Consider the following 16,361-nt stretch of genomic DNA (forward strand, 5'->3'; position numbering starts at 1 on the left):
TGGTAGAAAAGCTAGCATGGAGTGCACCTTGCAGTTGTACTTACAGATCTGGAAGGACTGGCAGGTTGGTTCTGGACACTGCCATGTTCAGTGTATGAGGCTAAGAAAACGTTTTGGGGAAAGAGCTTCTGTACTAGCTTTCCTGAGGTCAACAGTACTGAGTTAAAAGAAAATGATTTATCCTTGATTTACTGACTTGTTTGCAAAATTGTTACTTGATTGAAAACTTCTAAGTAGCTTCAGTGCCACTTTCAGATGCTGAACCTTCTTCAACCAATGAGAGAGTCATCTGTTTCAAGACAGGACATAGCCAGAATAGCTACAGTATGTGTTTTTCTGTGCTCCCAAACTTCCCATTGAAGCTAACACCCCGACTGAGATTGAGTTCTGCTTTGGAATGGGAGCTGGTGACGCCTGTAAATCCTCAATGCCTGCAAATGCTGCTGTTAAGAAGAGCTCACTGTAGTAATCACGTGAATACTCCTCAGGTTCAAACAATTAGCATTGAGTGTGATTTAGGTCTTTCAGACAGCAGTCCTTTAGTGGGCAATTCCTGCACTAAAATTGCTCTCTTTTAGTCTAGTGTATTTTTAATGTTTTTCAATAACGCAGCACCAGTTATCCAGTCTGAACAGTGTTAGAGCATAAATAGTCAGTTTCAGTGAGCTTCATGTAAAATGCTGTGTTACCATAAAAGCTAGAATCTCTGAATATCGGAGAAGCTGGCCAGAGTGGCTGGGTAATAAGAGTGGCAATCAACAGTATGTGGCTAAGTTAAATCCTAGTTATGACAAGTCATTTTGTGATCTTCATGTAAGAATTTCAGTGAGACAGAAGAATCTAATCTTTAACCATATCAAGAGTCACAATTTTAACTGAAAGGAAAAACCTGAAACTCCCCCTGCTCTTGAAAGAAAAATGTCTGTGGTCCCCAAAAATGTATTGATGGAGTGAATCAACAGTATGTGGCTAAGTTAAATCCTAGTTATGACAAGTCATTTTGTGATCTTCATGTAAGAATTTCAGTGAGACAGAAGAATCTAATCTTTAACCATATCAAGAGTCACAATTTTAACTGAAAGGAAAAACCTGAAACTCCCCCTGCTCTTGAAAGAAAAATGTCTGTGGTCCCCAAAAATGTATTGATGGAGTGTGGTACCCTGTGCATTCTCTGCTTGCAAGTTTGTATTCGTCATTGACTCTGCACATCCAGTGATGTAGGTCTGCTGAAGTCCCGTTTTTCCTACTAATCAAGGTGCAGCTTTTTCATCCTGGGACTCACTGCTTTGAAGGAGGCTGGAGAGATTGACAGGATTATGATCCATTCTATAGAAAGGATCAGTTTTGGGGAAGAAAAGTTCGAGTTTTGATCCCTAGTAGTCTTACTATATTTCAGTGTTGTCCAAGTGCTTGTAACCAGGCAAGTGTTCTATAAAGCACACTCGAATAAACATTGATGAATTGTCTTATGATCCTCTGCATTTCCATGAGCCATTGAGAAGTGACACAATTGTAATGTCGCACCAGGATATTATCTGACAAATTGGGGGAGTTGTTCTTAAGCCAAAAAGATTGAATCATCACATTCCTTTTAACCTCTCACAAGTTAGTGGGGTTGCCCTGAATTGAACGGGTGGCTGAAAGGTAAAGGATTGTATAATGAGTCCCAAAGTCCCTTTTTGTAATTGCAGCTTTGCTTTAGTTAACAGCATGTTGATGTTCTTCTCTATGCTCTTAATTATTTAGAACAAAACACCCTGAATTACTCTTCCTCCTTTGCTTCCTTACCATAATTTGTCACAGTTATGTTAACATACTTTCTGGATAGGCTTTTTACTTTGATACTTAAGGCTTTTCAATAGGAACTATAATAAAATGGAATTCCTCTTATCGTAGAAGAAGGATTTTTTTTTTGCCTAAGTAAAGTAATTGAATTACATTGATAGATAGAAAAGCAGCAGCTTCTCTAAGGATTCAGGAATTAGTCTTCTTTTTCTCTCTGCCTCAGGGAAGCTCATATGACAGATAAGTGCAATATTTAATCATCAGGAGTATAAATTCCAGTGATCCTGTGACACTCTTAGCCATTAGACTTGTTAGGTTTTATTAGGAATAAAATGTAGGTTTCAGCCAGTTGAGCCAAATGTTGTACTTAAATATTTCTGGTCTCAGAATTATCCAAGCTACTTTTATTACCTTCTTTGCCTGTGTACTGGCTGTGCTGTGGTTGCCTTCATCTGCTTTTTAATGCTTTTTCTCCTAAATCCCCCGTTGGGCTCCTCTTATCTTGACTCCCTGTGTTTTGTTTGGTTGGGTTTTGTTTTGTAGTTTTTTTAGCGTTTTGTTGGGGTTTTTTGTCACTTTCACTAGTTCTGGCTATTCTTTTCTGTATTTCTTTTTCATTCCCAAAGCATCCCTTGATCATCTTGGAAAGTTTAGAAAGATTGTTAGTTGTTTTTTCTCCAGCTCAACAGCTCAGTGCATTTGTCTTCTTGTACTGCAGCTTTAGAGGGGGAACCTTGCTGTCCAAAGCAGCAAGTAGGGAAGAATGCCCTTTTTACTTCTTTGGTTGAGAGACTTATACAAGTATTCAGAGAACAAGGCAGAAGAGCTTTTTAATTAGTTTATCTTGTGGGGTTTTCCTGTCTTTGCCAAGCAAATTCGTATTCAGGCAAAGAGCTGCAAGAAATGCAGCAAGCCTGGTTGTACATTTATACTCTTCATGTAACTAACATGAGGCTGTATCTGTAGTAGGATGTTACAGAAGTGGCAGAAGGTGGGACAGGGTCTGTATACTTCATGGGATCACACAATTCCAGGGGTAATAGGAAAATGGTATCTGCCAGTGAATTATAGCATGAATTTAGACAACAGTGTCCTCTGTGGTGCTTACGAGAGTGTTCCCACATTTGGATTTTAGAAGGCTCCGGAAGGCTGTTTTGAAGATTGTAAGAAAGTGAGCTTCACAAATCATTGCTTTTAAAAACATAGACATGTATGTATGCACGTGTGTGTGTATATTTAAAAGCAACCGTGACCTTCCCCCCAGCCTTGTGAAACTAAACTGTTGCTGGCCTTTTTCCTCTGAGATTAAGCTTGCTGTGGATTGTTGAAGAGAAAACGAATCCTAATGAATCAAGTCTAATTTAATGTCTCTTTAAAATTCCTTTTATTTTGCAGAGCTATCTGAAATTGAACCCAATGTCTTTCTTCGACCTTTTCTGGAAGTAATCCGTTCTGAAGACACTACAGGCCCCATAACTGGATTGGCACTCACCTCTGTGAATAAGTTCCTCTCATATGCACTAATAGGTATGTTATGTGGCTTCCTGGGATTTACCAAAATGCCAGCCAAATGCATCTCCTTGAGATGTGTCTTTGGCCAGGATACATGCTTGCAGTGGAGACTGGGGAAATAAGAACATTGTCATTAACACTAGGGAAATAGGCATCTGCAGTTTCTTAATATCATACTGGCTGATCTTTCATGGCACTACAGTAATGTCTGGAAGCGCAGCCAAAGCTTCTAGTTTGCCCTGACTGCTACATGTGCCTGTGCTGCAGGATTGTGGTGGGCACCAACTTCTTTTTAATACCACCTGAGCAAAAGGACTAGGGAGGGGAGAACACCAGCTTGGATTACAAAGTTGTAATATACAGAAACACAGGAGGATTTATTTAGTTTTGTGGACTAATATTTCTGCTCGAGAGTGAGGATTTCTTTTGCCCAGTCCCAGACCTTGTCTAGTGCCAGTACTCTTCACTCACAATTGTCATGGCAGAGACAGTTTTGCTGCTGCCCAGTCTTATAAATTTGCACATTCTCCTTTGTATCCATGAAAGACATAATGTGCACGTGGTCAGTTCCCATGGCTGAGCTGGCTTGCAGCTCATTAGCTGTCAGCCGTTAGTGTCATCCAGTTGTTAGTGGTGTGCAATTTTTTTTCTGTTCTGTTAGTACTTTCTGATCATACCTGTGTGAATTGCAAAACTTGTTACCTATGTTTGCTTATACATAATCTCATATGGATAAAATCATTTTACCAGTCTTCATCCCCCACAAGTTTAGATTTCTCAGTTCTTTTTCTTCCTTACATTGTAAGTGAACACTTGAATTTTTGTCACTGTTGTTTTAAATATTTCATTCTTTGGAGTTAGCATGAACCAAGTTAGAGAAAGAAAGGGCTTTATGTAGGTGCAAACCAGTTCTGTGGGAAAGACAAAATTAGAATGAATAAAAATGAGGATTTGCAGGAAAAAAAAAAGTAAGAGTTGGATGAAGATTTAGTGCATGAAGACATCAATTAGTGGGCAGTATTTGATATAATTAAGTGGCAAAAATGTAGCTAGAATGATGCAATATTGACGTAACTTCCTAGGGCAACGAAGAAATCTTAATAAATAAGCCTGTAAAACATGTCCCTCTGAAGGATTAAGCATAACACAAAATACATTACTTCCAATATTAGAATGAGGGATGGACTCCTCTTCTGGACTTTTTGTGGGATCAGAACATCAGGCTGGTATCACATGTCCAAGCAAATGTTTACACAGGCAACTGACTACAAATGCTTGATTTGAGGCAGAAACAGGAAAAAATGTGTTTCAGAACTTGTGGCCTTTCTCTAGATACATTGTGATTAGAATATTAATTGGGTCACTCCAGAAAGGGCACATCCCTGTAGCTGTGTGTCTTTGCGACAAACAGTGGAAAAGACCCTCTGCCTGGCTTTTTTTGTGGAGCAGAACCTGTAATCTAAGAGCTTCCTTGTTGCTTCAGGTGACATTCAGAGCAGCCTTGTCCTTTGTGATGCTCCAGATACGAGTGAGGCTGGGATTAGTGGTGCTGACTGAACATCTGGCCAGGGTTGTGTTGTTAAATTAAAGCTCTTTGGCCATGTATTTCTTTTTGTAATATAAGCCTGAGGATAGCGTACAGACTGTTTGCCTAAAGATAGGAAAAGCTTAAAACTGTTCTTAATACGCAAATCTGTTTCAAACTGTACAGAACATGAGAGACTCTGGCATAACTACGGTGGGGAGATTGCAGTGTGACAGGTATTTGTGGTGCATTTTGTGGCTGCATAATTGACAGGTGAAACTAGGACTTTTTAAAACAGTGACATTAGCTCTGTCTGTTGTGTGAGTGATTGGCTTTTGCTGCACACACTGGGTAAAAAAACAGGGTGCAGTGAAAGTGCCAGACTCCTCTGATAAACGTCTTTGTTTAAAAGGTCTTTCTTTTCCCATTTCCAAAGTATTTAATTGCTAATCCTTGTGCAGTTTCACTGTTTTTCTTATTCTGTCAAGACTGGATGTGGCACTTAGTGCCATGGTCTAGTAACAGCATTGGGATTGGACTTGGTGATCTTTGAGGTCTCTTCCAACCAGGTTGATTCTATGAATCTATGTCAGCAGGTGTTTATCTGTCTCCTTTTTAGGCCAGTATTACTGAGGGTTATATTTAAAAACCAATTAGAAAAATAATAATTCTTGAGTAGGCTTTGAGACTTTTGATCTCTAGTAGTCTGAATTGCAGAGAGCTCTTCTGAGATAGTTGGATGCAGCAGTTCACTGGTGGTATAGTTTGAAATCACAGCTCAGCTAGATAGAATGACTTCATATTCACCATGTGTGTGTTTTAGTAGGAATAGTTAGTCTTATGGAGATTATCCTCTGCTCTAGGTACTGCTGCTACAAATGTTATAGTTGATAAATTACATAGTAATTTTTAAAGTACTAGAAAAGTGTGTGACAATACTAAACTCCCATTGATTTTTATCCCTCAGATTAGTTATTTCCTTGCTTAGCAGTTTTGCAGTAGCTAGCAAGCTGTCAGCCTATTTGATGAGCTCAAACCTTAGCTATAGAAAGACTAATGGCTTAATTTTAGAATTGGGTTTTTCTGTATTTTCCTCAGAAAAGGTATGTGGTCTTTTTTTTTATCACAGTGTGTCCACAGCAAGTTCTGGCTCCATTTCTAAAGTTAGCTTTCCCTGAAGTTCCTGGAAACTACATATCTGTAAGTGGGTAGCTGTTGCTTGGCTTCCAGTGAGAGGAACTGATGTTTAGGGAGTTTAAAGCTTGTTCTCCCCTCTACCTTCTCTGTCTCCATGGTGATTTATTTTAGGTGTTAAAGGTGTTCCTGAGCAGGCTTCTGGCTTTCCTGGATTTTCTTGATGGTTGAGAGCCTGGATTTTCTGCTTTCTGCTCATTCCTTTACCCTTGTTGAGAGACTGCACCCCATATGAAATATGTCTAGATGGGGTCTCTAGATCTTTGCATTGTAGGTAGCAGTTTTCAAACTGGTATTTTGCTCACACACACTTGTCTTTGTTAGTGATTCTGAGCAGGCATCGACACATCTTTCTGTACTGTTTTCTCACAAGGGAACAAAGAAGTGGGTTGGTTTTTTTTCTGTATCTTGTTTCTGCGAAGTAGAAGTATCTGTGCTTTTAATTGAACTCAAGAGGCTTTATAAATTGACCTGAATTTGTAGTGCAGTTCCAGGGAGCCAGAACTGAAGTAGTCAGGCGTGATGTGTGTTGGGAGAGAGGTGTTGAAGGTAGGGGCTAGAACAGCGAAGCAGTACTCATAGATCTGTTAAAGAAGCATATGCACAACTTGCTTGCTTTTCTTTTTCACACAGACTGTTTATCCATAACTATGACTAAATGTATCCCTAAGCCTAGAGCAACTTGCAAATACTGGAAGAGGTGACAGTGAAAAATCAATCTGTTTGTTCTGCCTGTGAGAGCCTTTTCTGCAGCAAGTGGCTTTTTTCTCTTGATTCCTGCTTGGCTGCTTTCCACTGTAGTTGTTGAGGTTAACAGTAATGCTAATATAGTTGGTGGCATTGTAACACCACTGGTCTTTGCCTAATTTAATTAAGACAATTTGCAATGATTCTATATCACCATTGGTGGTTTAAGCTATTATTTCCATTTATGAATAAGAGTGCATGAGACACCGACATATGACTGATTTGATTGCCTCTGGTAGAAGAGTGGTAGCTTCTTAATTGGATTATAAGCCATTCCTGAAGGTTTGCAGAGAACTGCCTTTGACAGCCAAGGCCTCTTACCTAATGTATCCCTGTTTCAGAGTTTGGTATCCTGCTGGGTGGTTCTGCTGAAGCAGGTAAAAAGTGACTGATTGGTCTGAGAACAGACTCCTTGATAGCTCAGTCAGGTTTGACTAGCAAAGGAGAGGAACTCACTCTGAACTTTGCAAGATTTGTGTGTGTGTGAGAGCTATGTCAAAAGTAGGCAGACTCTGCTCTTAGTAGAGATGTGTAAGAGGTGGCAAAGGCGAAGTGCTGTTCAGGTGCAGGTTTATGGGATGCTGAAGTACACTGATGCCATTTTGGTTTTATGCAACTTAGAAGTTTCTCATCCTGCAGCCCCTCCGATTCCCCAGAGCATGGTGGAGGCTGCTGTCTTTGGACCACAGTAAGGGCAGCTTTCTTTAATGCCTAGGGTTTAGCCCTTCCTAGGTGTGAACATTGCTGGAGTCAGAGGGAGGCTGCAAAGCTGCTCTGCAAAGTATACAAAGCCTTGCTTGGTTCCTCTGCCAGCTTTATTCTTGCTGGAGTTCAAGCGGCCGGTTGCCAATTAATGAGGTATTAACTAGTGTTTAGGTTGTCTCCTTTCTTTCCTAATGACTGTTTAGGTAGGAAGATATCAAGATTCTTGCCCAGTGCCATGTTGTTTAAGTAAGAATGAAATCAAAGCCAGTGGCAGCTTTTCTGCAGCCACTGTAATGTGGCACAAGATACAATTACTAGCAACAATCTCATCCTAAACATTCTCTCAACTGCACCATTGTTTGTAGCTACAAAAGACTGAAATGCTGAGAAGGAGCCTTGATGAATGATTGAAGCAGGAGGCCTGCAACTCTGATATCTAAACTGTGATTTTGTCTGTCTGCTGTTTTCTCTGGGGAAAGCTACTGGTCCATTCCTTCCCAGCTCCTATTCCTTGGGAGGGATGGTAGAACAAGAGACAATTTTCCCTTCTCAATCTAGTGGAACCTGTTTGGCATTTTCTCCTCATAAGGGTGAATTTTAGGTTCCCCGTGTTTAAGAGCTGTTTTCATTATTCCCAAGGAAGAACTGAATGCATTTAACAGCTGATTATGTTATATTGTAGGGAACAGGACGCAATCTTAGAAGTTAACCGCTAACAACATAGAGAACCAGTAACAACTGATTGTAATTATTTTCTTTGTTAGGTTACATCTTTCTGCAAATGCAGATAGACTCTTGATCAAGTCTTTCTGAAAGCTCCCAGTTATAAAACCTTTCTGTTACTGGGAGGTGAGTTTTGCTCTTGTAGGGTCAACTTATTGCGAGTCACACAAACTAGGGAAGCAGAAGGCCACACAGTATCTCCGTGTAGATGTCTCCCCACAGAGGTGGTGGGTTGTAGGTGGCTGTTCCCTGACATGCATTCTTACTCCATTGTTCAGATCCCAGCCATGAGGGCACAGCGGAAGGGATGGAGAACATGGCAGACGCCGTCACTCATGCCCGATTTGTGGGCACAGATCATGCGAGCGATGAAGTTGTCTTGATGAAAATCCTACAGGTAAGTGGAGAGAAATGGTAATTACCATAATGGTTGCTGCCTGTTGTGGAACATATCCTGTTACATGGAGATGAAGAGGAGGGAGCAATATTTTGACTCTAGGAGCTTAGTGACAGACTTTATTTTTAAACAGATGGCTCATATACCTGTGGTAAAAGCTTTTCCAAATGAAAATAATTAAAAGCTTAAATTAAATGATTTTTAAATGAAGGGCTTGATAACTGTGGTAGTGTTCATAATTCTGCCTTGTGCATAGTCTGTTTTAGTGGGGGGTAAATTAAGCATATGGAGCTCCTGGACTTATTTTTCAGAAAAATTCTTTGTAGAGGCAAAACTGTACACATCTTCGGTCTGTGTACTTTTGAGCAGCTATCTAGTTCTTGAATTTAAATAGTGGGTAGCATGCAGCACATTGGGCCTCTTTTAGAAGTGGGTCGGGAGATCATTCTTGTCTCCTAATCAGTTTCTTGAGCTCAGCATTCAGTTTGAGATGACTTCTGGAAAACTCTTAGGTTTTCTGCTCATGGCAGTCCTTCTTGAGGAAACCAACCTTCTCTTGGAAATGCAAGTGTCACTGCACTGTGGTACATATGGGCACTGTTCTTTGCAGGTGTTGAGGACCTTGCTGCTCACTCCCGTGGGAGCTCACCTCACCAACGAATCCGTGTGTGAGATCATGCAGTCCTGTTTCCGCATCTGCTTTGAGATGCGACTCAGTGGTAGGTTTCTTCATACTTCTGCTGTTAAAAAATGATCAGGTTTCCTCAGGATCAACTACTTTTGTTGTAGAAGATGCATTTGTGGAAAGCTGCTGAGCTTTATATTATTGCGGATTTCTACAACTTCATGGAAAATTCGTTGGGCCTTCCCTGTAGCACTTTGGCTGCTCTTTTCCCCTGCTGTGTGGCGCCACCGTGTGATGCTGTGACCGTTTGCAGTGATGTGGTGTCAGAGCTGGTTTTAATAAATTTGCCGTAATCTCTGTAAACAAGACTCGGAGGGGAGTCTGCTTGAAGAAGCCTCTTGATAATATCACACTGAGTAATGACACCTGTGTTATTTGTTTTTGTCTTCGCAGAGTTATTGAGAAAATCTGCAGAGCACACTCTGGTCGACATGGTGCAGCTGCTCTTCACAAGGTAAACCTGCTTGTGTTTGCCTCAGCATTGCCGAGATGGCCCTCTAAGGACAGAAAGATTCCACACTTCCACTTAAGGGCCCTCAGAAAAATCATCCAAAATGGTCATTATTTAGAGGTGGAAGGGGATGAAGGATTTGGCACTTTTCTCTTGGGCTGACCTTGTCAGACTGCAGGGAGACAGAGGTAGGGAAGGTTGCCTGGTTTAAGGTGTTCTTTGAGGAGAGATGGACAGGCAAGTAATGAAGAGCTTTAGTATAGATAACCAGTTTGAGGACAGAGAATGCAAACTTCACTAGAGAAAAAGTGCTCTAAAAATATAGCTCTCTTTAGCACAGAGAATAGAAATGGTGTTGAATAGCCACGTGTTGATTTCAAGCTGAGAGCTTTGACCTCACATATTAAAGAGAATTTTAAACTCTTGAGATCATGTGTCTTGGACAAATGTTCTGCTTTTTTCAGCACCATTCAGGTAATTAAGATTACTTATTTTAAACTCAAGTTAAGTTATTTAACTTCAAAACTGTTTTACCAAGTAGTGAAGTAACCATAGACTTTCTCTGCATATTGTAAAAAAGGAAATATGCAGATACAGAAATACTTCGGGTAGAACAGGACTGTAGTAAAACTGACAGCTTGTGAAACACAGCTTGTATCCATTTTTTCCCATTGTCACACTTAGTTCCAATGGGATCTCAGGGGTTTTTTCTCCTCTGTGCACCCTGTGTCATGCAGTGCACTGGGTGGTGAATATTGGGCAGAGTCAGAATCAATCTCTTCCAAGAGGAGAGACCACATTACTTTTTTCTCCAAATGCATTTGTGAATTTTATTTGGTGCTTATTCGTTACTTACTGTGTATCCTCTCCTATGTCCTTCTTGGTAAGGCTCGGAGACACCACTACCATCTGTGCCTGTGGACATTGGGACAGAGAAGGAAGGCAAAGACAGCAGCTGCAGGGGTGGTTTGGCCATCTTGCTTTCCAGAAAAAGAAACAGCCAAAGCTGTGCTCCAAGTTTTTTATCCCCTCAGCAAATAAATATGAAACTGTAGTAAAGGAACAGAAGGGAGAGCAGGGTGTGTGGAGTTGTAGAGCTGTAGCCATTTGTCATTTGGTAGCATAGGCAAGAGCAGTCTACCTCATTCTGAGAGAGGGACTGCTTATCTCAAAGTCTTCAGCTGAAACTTGTATCTACTGTGCACCACAACTGTGTTTATGTGATGCAGAATAGAGGGTAACTACTGGGTTTTCTACAAACTCAGAGTTGCCATGACTAGTAATAACATGTACACTGCTAGAGTCCTGGTGTGGATGACACTGGCTCAGCAGCTGTTTTTAGCAGCATCAGAGAAACCTCTTTTGAACGAATGTAATTAGTCCAGTGCTGAAAACATACACTGAAGGAAAATAAACAGTACTTACATGTCCATTAACAACAAAAATCAATATAGCAAAGCTGCCATTAGTAGTAATAGCATGCAAAAACCCACTTGTGTGGCTTTTTTCCTCAGCAGGTTTTGACAGGAAAGAAATTAGGAACATCTATATTTGTGGAGAAAACCTAATTTGAGTTTTCTAGTATCTGGAGCATGACTGGAAATACCAGCCTGTTTCTTTCCCCTTCTTGTTAACCCAAGAAAGCTTATGCATTTTTGCTTGTTCTTTGTATTTCAGGTTGCCTCAGTTTAAAGAAGAGCCTAAAAGCTACATGGGAACGAACATGAAGAAGGTAGGACTCAAGCACTGTGTTGACTGTTCTGCTTGTGTCTTGGGCTTGCGCTCATCTCAATATTGTTTGTTTTCACACTTGTATTTATTTGTTCCTGCAAGTCCCTGGTTCACTGAAAGAGCATGTTTAACCGTGTAAATGGACACAGATGCATTAATTCTGTGGAATTAAGCCCACATAGTCCAGTAGTGCATCTTGTTATTGATACTGCTGCCTGAGTCAGACAGTCTGGATTCTGGGAACAGCCATCAGCTGCTGTGGGGCAGAAAACCCCAGCAAGTTATGGGACCTGATGGTGATGATGTCTGATTATTTGCTGTCTTCTGCTCTCTCTCCAGCTTCTTTCTCATCTTTCTTCATTCACTACAGGTCTAATACTGAGCTCTTGGGATATATTTGTCCCGTCTTCCCTATGTAGAAAGGAAGCTTCTTGAGGCTGGTGAAACAGCATGAAAGCATTATGAAACTGGACTATTGTAGAAAAAGCATTGGTGGCTTCTAGAAGGTGCAGCATTCTGTAGAGAAAACCTTAGTTCACATGGTCGAAGTCATTATTATTTGCCAAATATTATTAGCAGCCAAATCAAAGCAGAGTCTTCTTTATCTCTCTTTCCCAAAATGCACAGTTTTCTGAGGATGTAAGGTCTGGGTTTGTTCAACCCCACCATATTACTCAATGCAGTGAGGTTTTTAGCAGCTGGATTCAGTATTTCAAATACCATAATGTGACCTTATATGATTATTAATGTAATAATTTCTTAGGTGGAGGGAGACCCTCTTGAGGAACTCCATATGTACTTCTGTATTCTTTATCCTTCATATGAAGAATGTCAGTAAAAATATAGTATTCTACTGTTGAGAGCAACAGGGTGGGAAGAGGAGTTGTAGAGAAGAAATAACCACCTTTGAACTTAATGCTGAACATGCTATTTATAGCTTCCACTCTTTTTACTTTAATGAGTTGAGAAAAGGGACAGCAGGGCAAATGTACATTTCAGAGGCAGTACAGCAGTGTTTTGAGAGACTGAATGCTTGGTTGTAGGACTCTGAAACTAGCTTAGGGCTTTGTTTCTTGTGTAGTAACCTAATGACTTCTTGTTTCCCTTGCTATGGGAGAAGAGTCACAAGATTTGTGGTGATGGTAGGCTGGCCTGAGGAACGCTAAAAGAGATCAGGCTAATGTACTGCAGGTGTCAGACTTTGTCATGATCTGTGTGCCAAGGTGCAAAGTGAAGGTAGCTTTGAATTTAGGAAGGCTATCCTTACGGAGTGATGGCTGCTCCCAGCTCGGTTAAGTGATGCTCTGTCTTGTGTCCAATCTGTGCAGTTACCTTGTACTGTCTCTTTGCTGTGCATGCCAGGAGTCTGCCCTGCAGCCTTGCACACTGCCAGGTTATTCTTCTCTTTGGGTTTATTTTGCTTTGTTTAAATCATGCATTTGCCTATCTTTCACAGATTTCTTCATGTCTCCTCAACAAACTGGAGCTAAGTAGTGGGGAACAGCCCAAAGCCCTGAACCAATTAGAGAGGCTGTTGCTCTTTAAGAACCTGAAGGTCTCTCTCTCCCTTCTCCCTTCTTACCTTACTCCCCTCTTCCTTCTCTTGTGAACATCACCTGAGAGATAGTTACGTTGTGTGCAGCGAATCTTTCTCCACTCATCTGACACAGCATGGCTTTTGGGGACCATGCATGCTGTGGTTGCTTTGCAGTGTTGTGGCTGCAGCTGGGGCAGGCTTGGGAGGGAGAGACCCTTGTTTTACTGCAGCATTCTGTGTCTTGGTGAGTGCCACCTAAGACACCATCACAACAACCTCTGAGGAAGGGAGTGGGAGGGCACAGGTGAGATTTGACAGCAAAAAACTAAGGAAAAGAAACATAAAAAGTGTAGATTTGTCTCTGGTGTCTCAAGTGTTGTGTCCTGACTGTTGATCTTGGTTGTAGACATAGCAGCATACCTGAGGATGTTTTTAACTCAGCATGCCTTAAAAATTTTTACTCAAGGTGAATCTCTGAGCTTTGTTACTTGGCACAGGGGACAGAGTTCAGAGCTCTCTAAAGCTTTTTTGAAGAAGACTGCCGTACATTTTCAACATCTTTGGCCGTTTCTCCTGAAATTAATTATATTTCCTACCACAGTATTTGCTAACAGGGGATTAGTGGGGCCAAACTGATTTGCAACATGTGTCAGTCCCTGCTAGTTCCCCTAGAAAACACTCCTAAAGTAATACTGTAGGCCTGCATATTGTGTTTGGACCAGTCATAGAAACCCTGAAAAACTAACTTAGATGGGACCCTTCTCAGTTTTCCATCTTGATTCATAAACTTAATGTAGCTTTAGTTCTTGTCTGCCATTAATGCTATTTGGTCCAAACATGAGTGGAACGGAACATTTTAAAATGCCATTCTTTTGTCCCATTTCTGGGACAACATAGTTATCCAAACAGAATAGTTTGTAAAGGCAGTGGCTGGAGACTTGGAGATTTATGCAGAGTTACACAGAAGAAAAGACTAAGAAATGTTTCTCTTTTAACTACAACATTTCTACTTCGGCATTGAGTTCTGTGGTGGGAGTCAGGAGGAACAGATTTTTCACAGATTTTGGCGGTGGATTGTGTTCATAGTTGCCTACGATGCATAAATGGATTTCACCAAATAACCTTCATTAGTTGTTGCAGTATAGGCAGGTACATAAGTGAGATGACTGGACTGCATCGGTGTCTCCAGGACTCGGATCGTGGACTGCGTTCTCTCTGCATGCTTTTGTGTCTTGAACGCTACTTGGTGTGCTGACTTAGTTCCATGCTGCATCTAGAATGAGCTCATGTTTTAGTATAAACACTTTGAATACTAATCATTGGCCCCTGCCCTTTTCTCTTGAGGCTTACAGTATCTTATGGAAAAACAAACGAGTCCAGGTAAGGTGGCTTGTAGAAAAATGAGATCGCACAGATCTTTTAAAAAGAATCGTGTAGTAGTACATTTTTCTTCACCTTACTAGACCTTAGCTGGGGTTTTATTGTTAAAACCTCATCTATCAAAGGAAGCATTTGGAGTATTGTAATATTTTTTTCCTCTCTAACTTTGTGTACATTTCTTTATGCTAAGATAACTCAGATGAATGCGTTTCAATCTGTACTGAGTTCTAAGTTGAATGAACAGTAGCTCTGAGATCCCTCTCTACTCTGATTTGTAAAGAATATTCTCTAAATTGTAACTTCAGGTGGTTTTTATTGTAAAGGTAGAAGCTTAACCTAAGGACATTGATAATTAGACAACTATTGCAACTATAATAAGCATTGGAGAGGGAAGAAAAGTTTTAGATTAAGATTCAGGATATTTTAATGATCTATTAAATGCCACTTAGCTACTGCATTTAGTCAAGAAGGCAACCTTAGGTTTAAAATCTCAGCATATTAACAATCAACCAAGCCTTCCAGCAAAATCAGGGAATGCCTTGGAATTGCAGGCAAAAGAAGCTTTAGAAATGGTTCCTTTAGTCAAACTGTAGAAGTGCTTTTTATCCTAACATTAAAACCAAGGAGTCATGGATTGTTACCTTTTAGTTCAATACAAAATCCAGAAGGAAGGATGTTACTTTGCTGTCCTTTGATACATGTATTGCTTTAGAATTCCCAAACTCAGTGTTTGTTTGTTAAAGCAGCTTAGAGCTTCTTGACACCGGTGAAACATTTCTGTTAAGCATTTCTGTTTGCCTCTGCAATTTTCTTATAGCTATGCAATACTTTGCTAGAACAGAGCAAAAGAAAATAACAAAAGGAAAAGTAAAAGGAGGGAGGGTGAAATTATATGGGAGGTAGTCCTAGGTAATTCTAATAAAAGGATACCTGTTTGTGTAGAATGTGGAGTGCTGGATGATATGAGATGGAAAAGACCTACTGGGTAATAGCATACACACAAAACCTATCCAAAAAGCTCAAATGAACTTAGATTCTGGTCTAAATGCTTTATACTTTGATTAAATGTTTGGGATTATTTAAAAATCAAGTGAGTCATCTTGCTTGCCTGACTAAATGGTTTCCCATCCATGTGTTGTGACTCAGTCTCTGAAAGATGGCACAGGTTCATCAAAGTGATGACAGATGGGCCCATGTTAAGAGGAGGAATCTTGGGAGTTTAAGCATCATACTATCACTAAAAATGGATTTTATATCTGAGGAAAAGTGCCTTTTTGAAAGGGCTAGTGTTGAACTGAGATGGTATTTGGTGTTGTGTGAAAGAAGAGATTAGAAATAGTGATTAAATTGGCATCTTGAATCTTCTGATACAATGGTTCAAAAGTTACCTGTTTCTCAGGAGCATGACCTAGGGTAAAAGGAGTGGTACCAACACATTTAGCCCATATCAGTATTTTGGCTCCATTTCACAGATTCAATTTTTGCATCCTCCCCAGTTGTTATTAGCAAGTAACTTTTAACCTGGCAAATAACGACCACAGGATTTAGTAGCTAGAAGCAAAGTCTGTTATTTTGAAATTATATGAAACAGACTTTATTGGGTTTAAGCCATAATGCTTCCGGGTTTCCTTCCTACTTGAAGTAGTTTGGTACAATGAGCCATGCATCTTCAGATTTTATTTTAGAAGATACTGAAAAGGGAGAAAAAAATGGCTATTTCTAGAATAGTTGGTAGGTAAAACTATCTGGTCTAATTTGCAGCTTAAGTCTTTAATGAATAAAACTATTGGTAATATTTAAGGCTCAGATAGGTTTTAGAAATTGGCAAGAATCAAAGATAACACTTATTTTATATAGCCCTACGGGGCAGTAAGTAGGAAAGATGAGAGGGCTGACAATTTTGACATGAAAGGATTGTGACCCATAAGCACTGTAAAACATTTTGAAATCTACAAAATTGTAGCTGCATGCTTGTCACATGTTTTAGAA

General features: G+C 40.3%; 1 protein-coding gene across 1 annotated transcript in view; it reads left to right on the forward strand.

The window, feature by feature from the left end:
- GBF1 (golgi brefeldin A resistant guanine nucleotide exchange factor 1) overlaps positions 1–16,361 on the forward strand; it is a 100,508-nt gene that overhangs the window by 53,126 nt on the left and 31,021 nt on the right. Inside the window, exons 3-7 of the mRNA XM_009079813.1 lie at positions 3,181–3,312; positions 8,470–8,588; positions 9,199–9,307; positions 9,667–9,727; positions 11,402–11,456. Coding sequence (XP_009078061.1) covers positions 3,181–3,312; positions 8,470–8,588; positions 9,199–9,307; positions 9,667–9,727; positions 11,402–11,456 — 476 coding nt within the window. The remainder of the gene's footprint in view (positions 1–3,180; positions 3,313–8,469; positions 8,589–9,198; positions 9,308–9,666; positions 9,728–11,401; positions 11,457–16,361) is intronic.

This window comes from Acanthisitta chloris, unplaced genomic scaffold, assembly GCF_000695815.1.
Source record: "Acanthisitta chloris isolate BGI_N310 unplaced genomic scaffold, ASM69581v1 scaffold14778, whole genome shotgun sequence".
Taxonomy (NCBI): domain Eukaryota; kingdom Metazoa; phylum Chordata; class Aves; order Passeriformes; family Acanthisittidae; genus Acanthisitta; species Acanthisitta chloris.